The 19,928-nt window shown below is 39.5% G+C and overlaps 1 protein-coding gene across 1 annotated transcript; it reads left to right on the forward strand.

Moving 5' to 3' along the window:
• Positions 1-407: 407 nt before the first annotated feature.
• On the forward strand, positions 408-6,403 carry LOC130747598 (synaptotagmin-1-like). The gene is made up of 12 exons (XM_057600572.1): positions 408-776; positions 886-984; positions 1,070-1,120; positions 1,231-1,354; positions 2,100-2,218; positions 2,317-2,418; positions 3,402-3,476; positions 4,341-4,417; positions 4,520-4,766; positions 4,852-5,202; positions 5,517-5,645; positions 5,992-6,403. Exons 1-12 carry the CDS (start codon positions 666-668, stop codon positions 6,121-6,123), a joined length of 1,617 nt encoding a protein of 538 aa, XP_057456555.1. The 5' UTR covers positions 408-665; the 3' UTR covers positions 6,124-6,403.
• The last annotated feature ends 13,525 nt before the right edge of the window (positions 6,404-19,928 follow it).

The raw sequence follows: 19,928 nt of genomic DNA on the forward strand, positions 1-19,928 counted from the left end.
ATACAACTCCTAAACCAATGAACCTTGTATTTATTAAGTTTGAAGTGTTAGTCATTGAGGCTATCATGATTCATGTGCCATAACTCAATAAACCCAAATAAAGTGAAAAAATGTCAATGGTAAAATGCAGTCTCTATTCTTAAAAGAAAATGGATGATATAATATTGAATTCTACACCACCACATGCTCACATAGATTTCGGAAAGAATCAAGGAAAAGTACTTTTAGTGAAAAAAAGTTGAAGCTAATTTTTTCATTATCTACTTTTTACGAGATATGTGGCAAAGCCTAAAGTGTGATATATATCCGTTACATGATCTGTCTTATACCCTTTGCCGACAGCTTCATTTACACGCCACGTGCACATTATATTTCATTTTAGGTAATTAATTAATTAATTTCCATCGATGCTTTGCTTTCTTCACCAGTCAATCACTCACTCTTCATCAATCCATTGCTTCTCCTCTCTTCGACCGTTTCGTTCAATGCTTGCTGCCCCACCACAACCCATTGCTTTTCCGTTCAGATTCTCTTCCCATTTAAACCCCCTCAATTCTTCCAAATTCGTTTTCACTCCCAGTTTCACAATGTTGAGGTGAACAAGTAGCAGTAGTAATTGCAGAGAGAAAAGAGAGATCTGGGGTTTGGGTTTAGGTTTTTGAGAAATGGGTTTCTTCAGCACCATTTTAGGGTTTTTCGGATTCGGAGTTGGAATCTCCATTGGTCTTATCGCTGGCTATTTTCTCTTCATCTACTTCCAACCCACCGATGTTGAGGTAGGTCTTCATCAATTCAATTCTTCACGCATTCACCATTTTTCTGATTCTCTGTAACTGTTGTAAATTTGTAATTGTATCTTCATTTTTCTTCGATTGTTTCGGACAGGATCCGAAAATCAAGCCACTGGCGGAGCAAGACGCGGAGACGCTGCTACGAATGCTCCCTGAGATTCCGCTTTGGATTAAGAATCCAGATTTTGATCGAGTAAGCAAATACCCACCACGTATAACCACCGCATTTTCCGAAATTAGGATTTGGATACTGAATTATTGATTTTTTTTTTCTCTAGCTTGACTGGCTGAACAAGTTTGTGGAATATATGTGGCCTTATCTTGACAAGGTGTGTGGTTTTTATGTGATTTGATTTTGACCCTTTTTCCAAATTGTCGTTGCTCCTTGTTTGATTTTTTTTTTTTCTGAATATATGTTATTTTTTGAACTCTTGTTTAGGCAATTTGTAAGACTGCCAAGAACATTGCAAAACCCATAATTGCTGAGCAGATTCCTAAATATAAAATTGATTCTGTTGAGTTTGAGACGCTCACTTTGGGATCCCTGCCGCCAACTTTTCAAGGTTAGTAGAGATCTATTCATTATTGTGTGAGGAAGGACCTTTTAGCTGTGTGCAGAGGGAGTTGGGGTATTATTGTCCAATGTTTTGTAATCTGGGTTAGCTACTTGCACTGAGTTTCTATTTTGGTGAAGGGATAGTAGTTATCAGTATTCGTTGTTTATAGATAGATGATGCTAGTGCTTATTAGTTATTACTGCTAAATAAACAGCTGACTTAATGGTGTTAGAGAAAGATTAACTAGCATCCCCACAATAAGTACTGTTCAGTTCTCCCCTCAATGCTAGTTCTAGTAGCGTCTTCCTAAATCACAATGTGGAAACCCAAACACAAATTACAAATACACTCAAACGTATGTTCGCTCCATAGCGATTAATTGTTGCCTCTCCGTTTAGTGCATGGCCTTTTTTGTCACGGGTTTTGTGAGTTTTCTCCTCTCTCAAGTTTGTATGAAACTGAGAGATTTATCATGGTTGTTGTACTTTCCTTGAACTTGGACGGAGAAGTTGGAAGACGGTTTCTATTTAGAATTTGAAGAAAACTTGATGTGTTATACGATCCATTTTACATTAGAACCTCTTCTGGGTCTGGCTTGTTATTTGTGAGGCCGTTTTTGGAGTCTTAAAGACTAATACAATCTCTACACGTCTTCTCAAATTGGGCTAATTTTGATTGCTATTTTATAGGAGTTACCTGTTTGTTATATCATGAGTATTCTTGATACTTTTTGTTGACTACATATTCATAGGAATGAAAATTTATATGACTGATGAGAAGGAGCTAATTATGGAGCCTTCTGTAAAATGGGCGGGAAATCCTAATATCACTGTTGCTGTTAAGGCATTTGGGTTGAAAGCAACCGTTCAGGTAACCTATTTTTTTTTGCATGCACATGTTACTAGAGAGAGGATATATAATTTCTGTTTTCTTTTCCTTTTCATGCTAAGAACTCTGTATATTTTCAGATCATGGATTTGCAAGTTTTCCTTTTGCCCCGCATTACTTTGAAGCCTTTGGTTCCTAGCTTTCCTTGCTTTGCCAACATCAATGTCTCTCTCATGGAAAAGGTTTGTGATTGTCGGGCGTATTACTCCTTCCCCCTAGCTTGGCATCCCACTTAATATGCAATATTGTAAATTGTATAATTTATGAAATAATATTTTTTCTTCCCTTATGTTCTTCCTATACATATTGAGTAATTATTAGGACAGGTTTTATTCTGATTATCATTAATTATGATTCATGTATATTATCTATAAATATTAGACCTCGTAATTTTCATATGATAGGTGAATAAAATTCTGATCACTCAGCTGTTAAGATGATATCATATTCATAACATATCTTTGATATGACATTAGACCCAAAATTGTGCCTTCAATGCGGACCCATAGCTAGCAGCCTTCGTTGGAATTAAAGTTGATAGAAGACTGGATGATAGGAAATTCAATCCTTAATGGGAAGTAGAATAAGCCTTTCATTCTGACCTAAAAAACACATCGCACTTATATTTCAAATGGTACTTCGACCATAAGGTCTTGAAACTTGGAGTGTTTAGGATTAAAAAAAACTCATGAGATTCATTGGTGTTTAGACACTTAAAAGCCGAAAGGTGGCTTCCAAAATATTTCGAGAGGCTGTTGAAGATCAATCTCTGAGTTGTTGTCAACAAGAAAATCATCTTATGATTTCCTCCCTTGTTAATAGTTTAACAACTTCAAATATAATTGCGATTGTGCATTTTTTTTTGGGCAGACTGCTTTCATATATAATTGATTTGTGATTTGTGATTGTTGGCATATTTTAGTCGATCTCCTGATGATGATATATGAAGTGAATAATGCCATTGTAAGATAACTCTGATGATGCTGAACTTCGAGCCTTTTTTACCCCTTAATCGTAATTAATTTGTTACTTTCTCTTTTATTTTGAATGTATGAGGAAACGTTGGTACTGTATGGCCAATATTGATTTCCACTTGTAATCATATTAGGTATAATACTTATATTCTCTCTCTATCTCTTTGTTTTTGGTGTTTATTATTGTGCAGCCACATGTTGACTTTGGACTAAAGCTTGTAGGGGCTGATCTTATGTCTATTCCTGGCGCCTACAGGATTGTTCAGGTAAAAAACCTATCTTTTTTATTGTTTTGTTTGCCTTCCTATCCTAATTTTTTGAGGCATAAAATTGCTGACTTTCATCTTCCACTCATTTTAAAGGGGGAGTGGTCACTTTCCTGCATAATAAATAATTTCCCGCTGTAGAAATTGTCCACTGTTTTCGCAGGAGGATCTTATTTTGAAATATATAATATCTTAGTGAAGACGTTGATTTTTGTATGCACTGTTTTATGTATATCTTGTATCAAGCTGGTTTCTGTATGTGCATGAAAGATAGAAATTCGATTGCCCAAGAAATAAGAACTGTTGTGTTTGTAATGATATGAACATGAAGAAATAAGAAATGTAATGTAGAAGTCTGAGGTTGAATGTTTTGTTGGCTTGTTAAGTGTTTCTTTCCAGGTCATTGAGAGTAAAGTTGTTGTGTCTTATAGAAGATGGCCAGTAGTGTCAGCTAGTTGTTACCCTTTTTGCCAGAAGCCATCTTTAGTTTGATCTGGACATTTTCTTCTCTTGTAAAGTTGAAATCTCATATTCAGGCTCTTGCTGTTTATACAAACAAAATTTGATTGGGTGTGTCTATTGAATTGAAACTTGAAAGATTTTGATGGCTATTTTCAATGCCTTCCATTCTTTCGTCTGTACCATCTTTTTATGAAATTCTATCATTTGGAAAACTGGTGATTACATTATGTTGCCCGTATATGGCATTCTCAGTCTGGAAGGTGTATTTCTGGTTTATGGTATTATAGTAGCAAAACATTACCTTTTGTAACATATCTATATTTATGTTATTGTCATTAACTAGTGAATGTTTTGTTGAAGGTTTTATGGCTATGATACTAATTTATAGAGTGTTGTTTTCAGGACCTCATCAAAGATCAGGTTGCAAACATGTATCTATGGCCCAAAACCCTGGAAGTTCAAGTATTGGATCCAGTAAAGTATGTTTCTTCTTTACTCTAAAGTATATTTTCATAATATAATGGTATATTACCTTTTAACTCATTTCTGTTTTTTCTTGTGAATGTTATTGGGAATCTTAGAGCTATGAGGAGGCCTGTTGGAATTTTACATGTAAAGGTTGTGCAAGCGATGAAGTTAAAGAAGAAAGATCTTCTTGGTGCATCTGACCCTTATGTGAAGCTGAAGCTTACTGAGGATAAGTTGCCATCGAAAAAGACTACTGTAAAGCACAAGAACTTAAATCCAGAATGGAATGAAGAATTTAATATGGTAGTCAAAGATCCAGAGTCCCAGGTTTTACAGATTAATGTTTATGACTGGGAGCAGGTAAACTTCTTGAGCTGAAAGCTTTATCCTATAGTTTTTTCTTTTCGATATATGAACTGAACATTGTTTTTTTATCTTTTCTTAGGTTGGGAAGCATGACAAGATGGGTATGAATGTGATCCCTTTAAAAGAAGTTTCCCCTGAAGAGCCTAAACGTGTTACTCTTGACCTCCGAAAAACTTTGGATCCCAATGATGTTCAAAATGAGAAGTCACGAGGGCAGATTGTTGTGGAATTGACTTATAAACCTTTCAAGGAGGAGGAGCTGGGCAGGGGATTTGATGAGACACAGACAGTGCCGAAAGCACCAGAAGGTACTCCAGCTGGTGGAGGTCAGCTTGTAATAATAGTCCATGAAGCACAAGATGTTGAAGGGAAGTACCACACTAATCCACATGTCCGTCTTATTTACAGAGGAGATGAGAAAAAGTCTAAGGTACATGATCCCCAGAAATACTTACGTTCTACTTTTTATTCTTTCTAGAATATATGGAATGAATAAAATTGCAGGTTTCTTAATCTTTCCCCCCTGAAAAACTAGGGGAAAACCTCTTGACTCCACTAATGTCATTTGATCCATGTGGTTGAATTTGGTTTTTGTTGCTGTATTAATCTTCCAAAAAAACACATTGGGATGTAGATGTAGATGCAGATGTTGGGAGACAATTATGGATTGGGGTGTTAGTCGTGTAAGTATACATTGACTTGTTTTTTTACAGAATGGTAATGATTCTTTGGTTACTATTACAGCGCATAAAAAAGAACAGGGATCCAAGATGGGAAGAGGAGTTCAAATTTATGGCGGAGGAGCCTCCCACCAATGACAGATTACATGTGGAGGTTGTCAGCACTTCATCACGAAACCTGCTCCATCAGAAGGTACATAATTCATGACAACTTTACCATTCTTATTATTAATATGATTATACTTCATAGAAACAAAAACCTAAAACCTTTTCAGAGTTTGTTTCATGTCATCTACAACAGTAAAAGTTAGATCAGGAATCCTCAAATTATTGAAAAGAGTTAAAGTTACTTATGGAATGTGCACAAATATTTTATGATTCAAAATCCAAATGTAAAATAGTAGGCTCTATCATACACCAGCCCTTTAACTCTGGTTAATATCATGAGCAATTGACACTTATTCTTCAAATTAAAGCAATTTGCCCACAACATGCTATGATTGAGTTTTATTGTTTTTTGCTGTTCCTTTCGGCATTAGGAATCATTGGGTTATGTCGACATCAATCTTGGGGATGTTGTTTCTAACAAAAGGATCAATGAGAAGTACCATCTTATAGACTCCAAGAATGGTCGCATTCAGATAGAGTTGCAGTGGAGAACTTCTTCATAGGCATGGTGGCGAAATTCTCCATAGATCTGTACTTCTGTTTCCCCATTTTTTTTTCTTTCTTACTCTTCTTTTAAAACTGAGTCTTTCATGCCAGTGTAAGGAAACTGTGAGAGGGCATTACTTGTGTTCTTCTCGTGAGGTAGATTGGTTTTATTTGTTAATCATGTACATGCTTGTGATAAAAAAGGATTGAAATAAGAAAGTCATAGATATGAATTATGATATGATTTGGTTTGAACATATACATTTTATGAGATCATTAAATGTGACCATTGCGATATTGTGGATGTATAATTATATATTCCCCATAGTTGTTTGGTGGCACTTGACATAATTTGCATTTTTTTTTATCGGTGAGCATGTTCTGCGTGTTACTGAATGAATTTTAATTAGTTATATGATATTCCAGATAATGCTCGAGTATAACAAAAAAAAAAGATTAATAGCTTTTGGGCATGTTTTTAAATATATAAAAAATGAAAAATAAGATGCTTTCTATTTTACCAAATATCATTTTTTTTGTAAGTGTACTAGATCGGTCAAAAATTCGTGGTACGAAGAATATCTTTTACAAAGACTATGCTAACATATATATATATTATATATTATTTTAACCGCCACAAAGTGGATTTTCCTATGTACCCAAAAAAAAACCGCCACAAAGTGGATAGTTAAAAAAAGGCTTAATAGCTCTTTTGGTCCCAAATAAAAAAATTAGCACTTTTGGTCATCCACATTTAGAACAGTCAATACGGGCCAGCCCGACCCATATGGGTGTGGGTTGGGTTGAAAATGGGTTGGGTTGTATCAATCCGGGGTCTTAACGAGTCAGGAAAATATGAACCGAGCTCGCGGGTTGAGTAAAATAAATATAAAAAATTGAGAAATTGGATTAGAAAATGTTATAAATTTTTTTTAAAAATACTTACAGAAATTGGTATCAACTCATAAGAAAGAAGTTTATCAGCGCAATTATATTTTTGTCACATTTGAAATATAGTAAGAATTCAATTTACAGGATTTAAGAACACAATTATTTTACTGTCACATTTAAAATGAGATAAATAATAGAATAACAATAAATAAAACACAAAAAATCGTCTCAAATTTAAAGAAATAAAAATTATCATTTTCTATCTAAAAATAATCAATAAAACTAACCATGAATTAAGGATAAATAAAATTATTTTTTTAATAAAAAATAACTCTAACCCGTGGGTTGGCTCGCTTGACCCGCGGGTTGACCCGTCTAACCCGCTAGTTAAACGTGCCGGGTTGCACTAACCCAAGTTCTTTTCGAGCTGACATTTAACCAACCCAACCGGGTTTAATTAGCCAACCCGTCGAGCGGGCCCGTAGGTTGGAACCCATATTGACAGCTCTGTCCACATTGCTTAATATTTTTGTAAAAATGATCCCTATTTGGGACTAAAACGGCAAAAGTGTGTAAATGTGAGGATTAATTTTGCTAATTTTTTTGGAGAGACTAAAAGTGCAAAATCCTGATAAGTGAGGGACCAAAAGAGCTATTAAGCCTTAAAAAAACACAAAATGCTATTGTGGGATATGAAACAAGCACAAATTTTATGTATTTTTGTACCGAGGATTGTGATAATGTTGCAATCACATTTTAAATTTTTTAACCATTTCCTTTGTGGTATAAAAAACTGTCATAAAAATACATGTCGTAAGGACTAATAAAGAAAATGACTACATTGGTCCTACTAGCCTTCCTCTAACAATTTTAAGTTTAACACTCTTTTTTTTAGGGATTGAAATTAATATGAAGAAGTAGCAAATAAGAAAAAGCTAGCCAAATTACTATATAAGGTTTTTGTGTGTGTTCACAGCATAAGAGACAATCCTGTTTATGAAGATTCACATTATTAACCTAACTTTACAACGAAGGTCTTTTGTCCATCTACATTTCACAAGACTCGAACAAGAGACATTGTTTAAGGGCATGCAAACAAAGTGCATGTACCTCTTCGGGGAACAGGAGATGTGGAGCGCATTTCAGAAATGGAGCACTGGTTGGGGAAGATTATGGGACGTTTTTATTCCTAAAAAAAGGGATAAAGCAGGTCTTAGATTTGGTTTTGTCCGCTTCCTGGACGTGCTGGATCCGATAAATTTAGAATTCCATCTTGGCAAACTGCTTATTGGGAGCCAAAAAATTCATGTCAATTCTCCAAGGTTCCCAAGGACGATTCATAAGGGGGGGGGGGGGCTACAGATTCATTGGTTGTGCACCGGACAGCGGTGGTATCGAATGGTGCTAGGCATGCATTGCGGGAAACTGAGATGAGACTGTTTCAAAGGAAAACTGGAAGAGACCAGTATAAACAGGCCCTAGTGCATGGACGCAGGAAAACAGGCGACAGAGCGACGCATCAGACTATGCACAATCAAAATTTGCCTTCAAATACAATGAAAGTGCATAGTGAAGAACTGGAACTAAACATGGAAGGAGAGGTGGAGGAATGGTTAGATAAGAGCATGGTGGGGATTATGAAAAGCACTGACAAATTGCAGCTTGTTCGTGAGCTATTCCTACTAGATGGCCTCAACTCTGTGAGGGTGCGCTACTTGGGGGACAATTTGGTGCTATTATCTGGAGATGGGAAACAAGATCTTGAGGAAGTCCTGCAGGGTGCAGAGGAACTAACTGATGAGTTATTTGAAGTCATCCAACCGTGGACTCCTCTCCAGGTCCCGCGGGCCCGACAAGTCTGGTTGAGATGTGAAGGTATCCCTCTACATTTATGGAAGAAGGAATGCTTTGAGATTCTAGTCAAGGAATTTGGTGACCTAGTGGAAATAGATGAAGAAACTTTGTCCTTCTCTAAGATTGATATCGCAAGGGTGAAAATCAGAACTGAACGCTCGGAGTTCATCTCCACCTCGAGAATAGTACGACTGAATAGCTGCCCTTTTCGTATTCGTTTTATGGAGGAAATGGTGCCGTCTGACGTGCATGGGATGAATATGTGCTGTAGATGTAAGAATTGGTCCTCTTCGAAGGGTGATCGAGATTCTTCGATCTGGCCTGATAGCGGGGATGAGGCGGCTCTGGTTGATGGTGACGGCGGAGGGGATGTGGGAGGCCAAGAGATTCCTCCGCTCGAGGAGGTTGCGGTGAACCCTAGTGGTGGAATTAATGCTCCAATGGGTATGTGTGAAATGGGTCCTCCCGAGGAAGGAGAAATAATTGGCAATGATGAGGTTGCGGCGGGTGGTGGGACCCAAGAAGGAGTAAGTGCTAGCATGGATAGTCAACAAACAGCCTGATAAAGGTTTTTTCCTCATTTTTTTGTATTGCTTTTGGCTAAACCTTTATGATTCAATCATAGCAAAGCAGATACGGGTTTATCGTCCTCAGGGATTGTGTGAACATCAGTTCCACCAGTTAAACATTGATTTGAGCGGATACAAAGATGTTTGATAAATTGTTTTTGTGATTTTCAATATAAAGAAAGCGGTAAAAGAAAGTTTACAGAGACAACGAAGAAGAAAACATATTTAGAATGCATTCACATAATCCTCTAATTGTTTCCACTCAATCACTTATGTAAAGGTACATTTCATTTATGATGTCGAGAGCTATCCACCTAACTATCCCTAGCCTAGGTGAATCTATCAGTTGGAATTCCTAGACGTAATCCCTTACCATCTAGAAAACCAAAAGGAACATTAAAACTCAAATTCTCTCTCAAAGACATTCCCAATAACAAATTTATCCTAAGACAAGGTACCCTAGACTTGCGAATCTCCGTTGTCACCCCGGAAACTCCTGTTAGAACTCAAAACCCCACCTGTCACGTGGAAGCCCACTATTGTTCCTACCTAAGATAATCTCACCATAAGACAACAAGTTCATTGAGTGGTTTCTCTCTTGAACCGAACCCGCAATTATCTCCCGATCTCATGTTAGTCCATAAAAATCTAACACAAATCAATGATACTTGAAGTGTAGAAAGCAAAACTTTAACACACGCGTGACCTAAGACATAGGCATTCTACTTTCATTGATCTAAGCATACACCAACTCATATCAACCTCTCGATCTATTTATAAATTAGTGAAGCTCTTTTGATTATCAATTGATTGGTTAGAAGCATGAAGTACAAAGAGAAACACCATACATGAAAGATTTCCATTTACATCAATAATTGAATTTACAACAATCAAAGAACTAAGCTATAACATTCTAGATACAAAAATAGAAAAGAACATATACAAGAGATAAGAAAGGAAGAGATGAAACCCGAAGAACGGAGACGAATCCACGGCGATGGAAACTTTGTCAAGCTTTCCATAGCCACCAAGAGGTTGTCACCATGCTCCAAAGCTCCACTCTATCAATTCCTAGCTCAGTGACCCTTCCTCCATGAAGCCCAGCCTCCTCTGAATGTTTTAAGGAGGAAAAATGGTGAAGAATGGAAAAGATCCCGAGAAAAATCGTGTTCTGGCCTTTTATAAGGGTCCAAGGCGGTTTGGCTCGCTTAAGCGAGCTTCAGATTCGCTTAAGCGAGAGCCTTTTCTTAACTCTGAAGTACTCTGCTCGCTTATGCGAGCATAAGTCTCGCTTAAGCGAGGGTTCACTTTCCTTCTATGCCACTGAATGGTTCGCTTAAGCGAGAAAGAATTCGGCTTAAGCGAGATTGTCTTCCAAAATTGATACCCTCTGCCATATAATTTCGCTTAAGCGAGTAAACATTTGGCTTAAGCGAAATTCTTCATTTCTTGGCCTTTTGACATCTTGTGGCACAGATCTTCATAGATTTTCACCTATCATTGAAAACAAAAGATTAAATGTGAAAATATAATATTTACTCTATTTATATACTAAACTTAACTATTTACTAAATTAACTACTTATGGGGATAAAATAATCAACAATCCAAGCATAGAGGTCAAATAAGTGCTTAAAATGATATTTAAAAACACGTAAAATTGGCACTTATCACAGCCTCAAGTGATGGCGAAACGGTGACAGCAAATTCGTTAGAGGGTGAAATCTTACTGGGCCAGGAGGATTTTGTTGGTGGGCCGGCAGGCCAACTAAACAAAGGGGACTTTTTGGGTTTAGAAACTACAACAATACCCACAACCAGTGTAGTAGAGTTGGATGTATTGTTAGTCGACCCAACTGGCGGTGATCCAATAATGGGGCCTACTAAACTAAACACCACATCTGCAATTGCTGGCGAGAATGTGGTTCTAATTGAGGCTCAAACAGAAGGGGTCTTGGCGAAGGTTCAGACAATGGTAACTCCTTGCCACCACTAGGAGAAGCAGATGGAATATTGGGAACCAGCTCTCGCCCCCTGGAGAGTGCTGGTTCTTGGGTGGTATTCAATGAACAAGGCCAAGCAGCTGTGATGAGAAGTGAGCTTGGGGCTTTTGACCCATGTCCTTCGCTTAGCGTCGGATACTCTAGGGATCCTACCCATTCATGTGAGTCAAGTTCTAGGCGTTTCATCAGCAGATCAGAAAGGAAGAAAACAAGTCGAGCTACCTCTGGTTCAATAAGTAACTCTATTTCTGACTCTGGGATTCAAAATTGTAACAATAAGTTTTGGATCAAGAACAAAGAGATCGAAGCTAGACGCATATGGGAATCTGCTAAGGAATTAGGAGTTTCTCATTCTGGGAATGAAGAGGAAATTATCAGAAGACTGGTCGAGCTGGATACAAGGGATGCGACTGGCGTAAATTCTGGAAGAGGTCCAGAAACAGAAGGGGAAAAAGTGGGTGCCTTATGAAGGTACTCAGCCTTAATGTTAGGGGGTTGGGAAGCCGGGTCAAGCGGCGAGTGATTAGAGAACTCATCTCTAAAGAGAAGGTGGATTTATTCTGTTGCCAGGAAACCAAGTTGGAATCTTTCGATTATAATTTGGGCTCGCAACTCTGGGTAGATGATGATTTTGAATTCATGGTGTGTCCGTCAGTAAATAGAGGTGGTGGATTGGTAAGCATTTGGAGGAAGAGAATGTTCGAAATACAAAACTATGAGGTGGGGTCAGGTTTTATTGTTATGAAAGGCTTGTGGGGTGTGCAGGGAATCCCGTGTGTGTTTGTGAATGTGTATGGATCATGCGACCCTGTAGAGAAAAGAAGACAATGGAATGACCTGATAGTGCATCGACGAAACAGTGATGTTACAAATTGGTGTTTGCTGGGGGATTTCAATGTCGTGAGGACGATTGAGGAGAAGAGGGGCATTGCTGCAAATGCATCTCAGAATAGAAGGGATATAGAGGATTTTAATAGTTTCATAGATGAAATGGAACTTGTGGATATACCCAGGGTTGGTAGAAAATTCACATGGTTTCGACCAAACGGTTCTGCATCAAGTAGGTTGGATAGGGTGTTGGTCTCAAATGATTGGCTTTCACAGTGGCCAGTGTAAGACCCAAGTTTTTAAGCTTAGAATAAGTGGAAGAGATTTCCATTTACGATTAGGCTTGATGTATCGTGAAAGGAAACCTGAACAAGAGTTTACCAAATGAAATAAATTTATGAAGGAGAAAGTTCAGGAAAAGTCAAAGGATCGTATCGAAGTCGATAAAAGCTATAGCACGATCGTTTTACGCTTAAACCTAGGTCAGAAACCCTAGTATATAGCTAATTTTCACTTTTAGGCACGACGGAAGTTAATTCCAAAAATCTTCAGAGAAATGTTAGAACTTCTCTTTTTCCATATATCAAAATCGTTTCGAGGCGAAACTCTAGGATCTACGAACGTCCGATTCCAATCATCGGAAGTTTGCCGAAACCGAATCCCTGGTATTTCAAAACCCTAGAATTTCTCGACAATGAAGACTTTTTCTATTCAGAGCTTCAAATGAATATTCTACACGCGTACACCCATTTCTCTTGATGATTTCAATCCTTCTTCCGAAGGAAGTTTTCTATTCCGACATTCGATGCAAAAAGCAACTTATCGGGTAAAATAGTTTTATACCGACTATGCATTAGTTGCCAAAAATACAAGGAGACCTCTTTATGGTTTTGGAATTCTTTTGCCAAAACATATCTATTAATTCACGGAGAATGACGCCGGAAAAATCAGATTCGCGAAACTTTCATTTTCCCGCGAATTTCCAACCTTTATATATAGCAAAGAAAGGAAGAAAAACTCAAATTTTCCTCCATTTTCTCTCTCAAAGCCGCGAGTTCACCAAGGAAGAAGGAGAAGAAGATTTTGTTCAATCCTTGCTTGATCGTTGATTAATCAGTTGCTGCTTCAAGGTTTCGAGGTATAGTCGCTAATCCTTACCTCCGATCGCTTTTTCCATAGCTTTTCTGTAGAGTTTTCTGAGCGGATAGTTTTTGGGTTTTTGCAAAACTATCCTGAATCTTTCATTTCTGATTCTAAACCTCTTCTATATGTGCCCAAGATCACTTCTGCCGGATTAGATTTTCCGTTATGTCGCCGGAATTCCGCCGGAATCAATTTTAGCCTTAAATACCCATTTTTGGAGTTTTTGGTGTAAAGCTTCAACCTTTAGGCTGAAAACTATCGCCTTAGCTTAGTGTTAGTAGGATTAGTTGTCATAAACGTCGTTAGTAACGTCCCTGCAAAATTTGGTTTTTGGGATTTCAGTTTTGAAATTTCTAAGTTAAAAATCATGACCAAAATACCCCTGCGACAGTTTTTGATCCGATAATTTTTCCGAGTTCAGAATACCCTTAGTTACGGCCAATGATAGCATAGGAACCAAGTTTGATCGAAGAAAAATCGAGTCCCCTAATTACCTAAAGTGGCCGAGCCTATAGAGGAGGAGGGGGAAAATTTCCTTTTCCGAAAACTTGTCTTTCGCGCTAGTTTATCGTACCTCAGGGTATAGATTACTTCGAGTAACCTTAGTAAGTATCGATAGCTTAGTTTTCGATAGATTCTGATAGTATTTATGTGACTTTGCTTTAAAGGAACTTTTGAGGAATTTCCTGAGGAGCAACGCTTTGCTTGTGAGGAAGAGTTAGAAGATAATCCTGGAGAATCTGCAGGTGAGGGCTTCTCACTGAATCTCTAGTTAATGCTTAGGGTCGATGTTTCGACATTGTTTACTGTTTATGCACTGGAATTGTGTGTGATTGGAAAATGTTTTCTGAGGCTTCGGCTGACAATGTAGATGATTCATCTACTGAATGTTTTTGAGATTGACTTACATGCTATGTGTTATGTGGGTACGTAATCTAGGATGTGTGGTGCATGCTTTATATGCTAAGTGCTAAGTGTTTATGATGCGATTTATCGATATATGACATGTTGATTGTGATGAATTGAATATGCTCTGTACTGGAATCTGAGTTTCTGAACGGTGAGAAAAGCGGGCAGGTCATGCCGATTTTATTTTGAGAGTTTTGAGAAAGCTTGAAAGGACGAATGAGATTCGGGCCTTGTTGTGGTGTTGTATGGATCGAGACATTCTCTGGAGTCATTTGGGGATTAGGAGATCCCGAGAACTTATAGGATTCGCGATAAGACTAAAAGGATAATTATTTTGTAAAGAAAACTCATAAGACATTAAACAACCTCTAAATCTTTAAGTAATGGTAATAATCTCGGAAGGAAGCTTTGGATGCAAATCATAGTTTTGGAAAACGAGAAGTGTCGTCGGATCCCAGCATTGAGAAAGTTGAGAGGCTTCGAGTATGTAGATGTTGTGGTGCTGTTGGAGCAGCGTTTGTTGTTGTGCTGTTGGAGCAGCTATTGTTGTTGTGCTGTTGGAGCAGCTATTGTTGTTGTGCTGTTGGAGTAGCTATGTTGTTGGGTGTATCTTCGACTTCGCGGCGCGAATCCGTATGTCCAAACCCGACGGGTTGGGCCGATTCGGCAATGATTGTTGACACGCGCGAATCCGTATATTCAATCCGATGGATTGGATCGATTCGGCGGTAGTCACTCAGGCACGCGTGAGTCCGTATGTTCAATCCGATGGATTGGATCGATTCAGCGATTGCCATTTTACCTCGCGTGAATCCGTATGTTCAATCCGAGGGATTGGATCGATTCAGCGATAACCTTTCGACTCGCGCGGATCCGTATGTTCAATCCGATGGATTGGATCGATTCGGCGATAGTCATTGGACACGCGCAATGTCCGTATGTTCGACTCTTTTGAGTGAACCGACTTGGCGTTGTCATTTGTTGCGTGTGCGAGTCCGTATGTTCATCCCGAGGGGTTGGATCGACTCGACATGCCTAATTGTGGGAGTTGCGTGTGCGAGTCCGTATGTTCAATCCAAGGGGTTGGATCGACTCGACATGCCTAATTGTGGGAGTTGCGTGTGCGAGTCCGTATGTTCAACCCAAGGGGTTGGATCGACTTGACATGCCAAATTGTTGGGCTATCCTGGGGATAAGTCCGGGAAACCGGTAGTTTCCGAGTATGTGATACTCTTTGCTTGTTGAGCAGTTGTGACCATCGGATTGAGATGAGTCGGATGATCCGGAGATCATCATGAGTTACTATGTTAATGTGAAGAAGTGTCTTTTGTCGCAGAATCGACTTTACCTTAGGGTAAGCTTTTAGAGACTTTAATTTACCTAGAACACGTGGCGACGTGTCGAGTGAGAGTCGGAGACGTTGTTTGACTAATCATCCTGCATTCATGCATACTGATTTAGTTGTCGAGTGTGATTGTTATTTGTTTATCCTATTTGGAACATGTTAATTGTTATTATTGCTGTTAAGTTCATTATGGAATATGCAACCCTAGGATGTTATCCCTAGCTATAAGCCTAAGTGGCTATTCTCTTATCTATATCTATTGGTGCTATTATTTATGTAATTCTTTGGAGTTGACCCTCGCGTCTTCTGTGTGTGCTTTGGCGGACAAACGCCCTTTGTCAGATGTCTTTGGCGGACTGGTTCACGACGGTTCACCCTTCGGGGGAAACTAGAGTTGGGATGCTGGAACAGGAGCGCATCGCGATAGCGAGCGGAGGACGGATGGTGTACATAGACTAGGTCGTTCTGGATTTCGAATTCGGACGACGATCATGCTAGCATGTAGGTTTTAGTGCTGGTGTGAGCTCCTCGAGATGGGATTAGTGTAGGAGTAGAGTCTTAGCTCTGAACATCATTTGTTTTCTTTGGGGACAGGGTAGTTTCCCACCTATAGCTTTTTGTGTGGTTCCTTTACGGGAATCACAGAGAGTTGGTTGGACTTAAGAGGTCTTGTTTTAGGCCATCTGGGCTGACTTATTCTTATTTTGAGGGACAGTTTTGCAGACACCTGACCTTTCTTTTGGATTATACCTCTTGCCTACGGGCGTTCTTTTCTACTACTTTCCAGCACTAGAGGTTACTCGTGACGAGGTTGGGTACTTACAACGGGGGTTGTAAATATATATTGTATAATAGTTTTATTGCTTTTCGCATTTGAGTTTTATTTAATTCAGTCTCGTCTTAGTTATTATATCGAAAAAAAAAATATTCACGTATTTCCGCATTAAGTTTACTTTTGGTTACTAAAGTGACGCCACCGAAATCGGGGTGTTACAGCCAGGGTGTATACAGGAGGTTCTTGACCGCGAAATCTCAGACCATTGCCCGATTATCCTGAGATTGGCAAGTCAGAATTGGGGCCCAAGGCCTTTCAGAACACTGAACTGTTGGTTCCAAGATCATCGTTTCAAGGACTTTGTGAAAAACGAATGGAATGCTATTCAGGTAGATGGGAAGGCAGCGTATGTCTTGAAGGAAAAATTGAAGGCGTTAAAATTGAAACTGAAGAAGTGGAACTGGGAAGTGTTTGGCGATGTGAAGAAAAAAAGGAATGAGCTTGTGCTGGAGCTGAATGAAATAGATAAGAAAGCTGAGGAAGGTGATTTAAACTCAGAGGATATCCGATTGAAAAGGGAATTGGAGAGTGAATATTGGAGAGTTGCGAATATGCAAGAATCGCTACTCTGTCAAAAATCCAGATTGCGTTGGATTAGGGAAGGGGATGCCAATACAAGATTTTTCCATGCTACTGTAAACTGGAGGAAAAAATGCAACTCAATAGTGGGGTTGAACCTTGAAGGAGGATGGCAGGAAAACCCAGATGTTGTTAAAAGTGGTATTAAAGAATTTTTTGAACAGAAGTATCTAGAGGAGGAGTGGCAGGCTCCACTATTGGATGGAGTGCATTTTCAGGCTCTCTCAGCAGGGGATAATGAGGTGTTGACATCAAGTTTTGATATGACAGAAATTAAGGAGGCGGTCTGGGCCTGCGAAGGTGATAAAAGTCCGGGGCCCGACGGTTTTAATTTTACCTTCATCAAGTCCTTCTGGGATTTATTTGAATCTGATTTTAAGAGGCTCCTCGATGAATTTCATATGAATGGTGCTTGGCCAAGGGGTTCTAACTCTTCTTTTATTACGCTGGTTCCTAAAGTTGGCTCTCCCCAATCTCTTAATGAATTTAGGCCAATATCTCTTGTAGGATGTTTATTTAAAGTTGTTTCTAAAATTCTTGTTAACAGGTTGAAATTGGTGATGCCACGACTAATTGATGAGGCCCAATTTGCTTTTGTTGGCGGGAGGAGTATGCTTGATAGTGTACTAATAGCAAATGAGGTGATCCACGAGGCGAAAAGCAAAAAGAGACCTGCTGTAATATTTAAAGTCGACTATGAGAAAGCATATGACTCCGTCAAGTGGAGCTTCTTGTTGTATATGCTTCGGCGGATGGGTTTTGCTGAGAAATGGATTTGGTGGATCAGAAGCTGCTTGGTTTCCTCTTCTATATCTGTACTTGTGAATGGCAGCCCGACTAAGGAGTTCCCCATGAAGAGGGGTCTCCGTCAAGGCGACCCGCTGGCACCGCTCTTGTTTTTGGTGGTAGCTGAAGGCTTAAATGGACTTATGAAACAAGCTGTGAATCAAGAGAAGTTTATTCCTTTCAAGGTGGGGAGATCCCCTTCTGTTTGTATTTCTATGCTGTAGTTTGCCGACGATACCCTCTTCATTGGAGAGGCTTGTGTTCGGAACATTATGTTTTTGAAAGGACTGTTGCACTGTTTTGAGTTAATCTCAGGACTCAAGGTAAATTTTACAAAAAGCAAGCTTGCGAGTGTGGCGGTGGAGGATGATTGTATCAGAAGGTATGCTACTATACTGAACTGCAAGTCTATGTCTACTCCTTTCACCTACTTGGGGCTCCCTGTAGGTGGTAACCCTCGTAGGGCAGACTTTTGGACCCCTGTATTAGAAAAAATACGCCTTCGTCTTTCGAAATGGAGGAGAAAGTGCCTTTCTTTCGGTGGCAGGCTCTGCCTCATCAAGAGCGTCCTCTCAACCCTTCCACTGTACTTTATCTCATTGTTTAGAATGCCGGCTGGAGTTGTGTCTAAATGCAGGAAGCTTATGAAGGATTTCCTTTGGGGCGGTGTGGAGGGAGATAAAAAAATCGCCTGGGTCAGCTGGGAAATGGTTTGCAGACCGAAGGAGGAGGGGGGCTTGGGCGTAAGGGACCTGGGGAAATTTAATAAAGCTTTACTCGGTAAATGGAGGTGGGCTCTTATGACAGATAGTGGCAAGCTTTGGTGTAGAGTAATTCGAGCGAAGTACAAGAATAGGGTCCCTAACAATTCTTCTAGCTGGTGGAAAGATCTGAATTGTCTATGCTTTGGAGATGGTGAAGGTTCTTGGTTCGAAGAAGGGATTCGTCGGAGGATTGGAGAGGGTGATAAGGTCATGTTTTGGGATGACAGTTGGTTGGGGGAGCTTCCATTTCGCCAAGAATATTTGTCTTTATTTTTGCTGTCTGCCCAAACGTCTAACACTGTTAAAGAGATGGGTGTGTGGCTTGAAGGAGCTTGGTCCTGGCAGTTTGTTTGGCAAAGGGACCTTGGGGCATCTCAAATTCTGCAATTAGAGGACTTAAAGCGTAAGCTAAGCTCCTTTTCCCCCGTGGTGAGTAGAGCAGATTCTTGGTTCTGGTCCAGAGAGCAACTAGGTGGATACTCGGTGAAATCTGCGTATGAACTTCTCCAAGGACCGGTCCTTATGGCTAGAGACAAAGTTTTCAGCTTCCTGTGGTCTCTAAAAATCCCTTCAAACGTGGCAGCGTTAGCTTGGAAGGTGTTGTTGGATAGAATCCAATCTAAGGTTAATTTGAGAAGGAGAGGGGTCAGTTTTGATGAGGAAACAATTAGATGCTCTCTATGTTTGGAAGATGAGGAAAACACCTCACACTTATTCTTTTTGTGCCCTGTTGTGTGGAAGGTGTGGTCTGGAGTTTTTCAGTGGTGGGGTGTTTGCTGTGCAGTGCCTATGGATAGCCAAGTTCATTTTCTTCAGTTTTTGGCAGAATGTGGTAGCTTGCACCGGAGAAGGAGGGCGTGGATTGTGTGGGTAGCGGTGGTTTGGTGCATTTGGAACAATAGGAACTCGGTTTTGTTTATAAATGGAGCTTTTGAGGCCTCCACTGTTATTGATTCTATCCAGTACAAATCCTGGAGCTGGATAAAGGCGAAGGAACACAATTTTAGCTTCTCTCTCTTCGAATGGATTACAAATCCTTTTGCTTGTTTGGATTGCATGTAAGTGAAGCTAATTTTGTGTTGAGTTTAGGCGGGGTCTGGCTGGATATTGGCGGCATACAGGGCGCTAGGCATTATATGGTTATGTACTTGATTTTGCTTTCACTAATCGTGTGTTGGAAGCAATCTGCTACGGAGCTAGCTAGTTTTTTATAGTGGTGGTCTTGATCAAGGTGTCTTGCTGGGAAACATCATGGGCTACTGGTTTTTTGGAGTCCCGCTTGGTTTAGGATATGTTGGCGAGAGTGTGGTGCTAAGT

This window comes from Lotus japonicus, chromosome 3 (genome assembly GCF_012489685.1).
Source record: "Lotus japonicus ecotype B-129 chromosome 3, LjGifu_v1.2".
NCBI classification, from domain to species: domain Eukaryota; kingdom Viridiplantae; phylum Streptophyta; class Magnoliopsida; order Fabales; family Fabaceae; genus Lotus; species Lotus japonicus.

What these genes read in the sequence shown, in the direction of transcription:
- LOC130747598 (XM_057600572.1), top strand. Translation starts at nt 666, where the DNA reads ATGGGTTTCTTCAGCACCATTTTAGGGTTTTTCGGATTCGGAGTTGGA. An exon ending in GAGATGAGAAAAAGTCTAAG is followed by an intron (nt 5,203 to 5,516) that starts GTACATGATCCC and finishes TTACTATTACAG; the next exon opens with CGCATAAAAAAGAACAGGGA. An exon ending in GAAACCTGCTCCATCAGAAG is followed by an intron (nt 5,646 to 5,991) that starts GTACATAATTCA and finishes TTTCGGCATTAG; the next exon opens with GAATCATTGGGTTATGTCGA.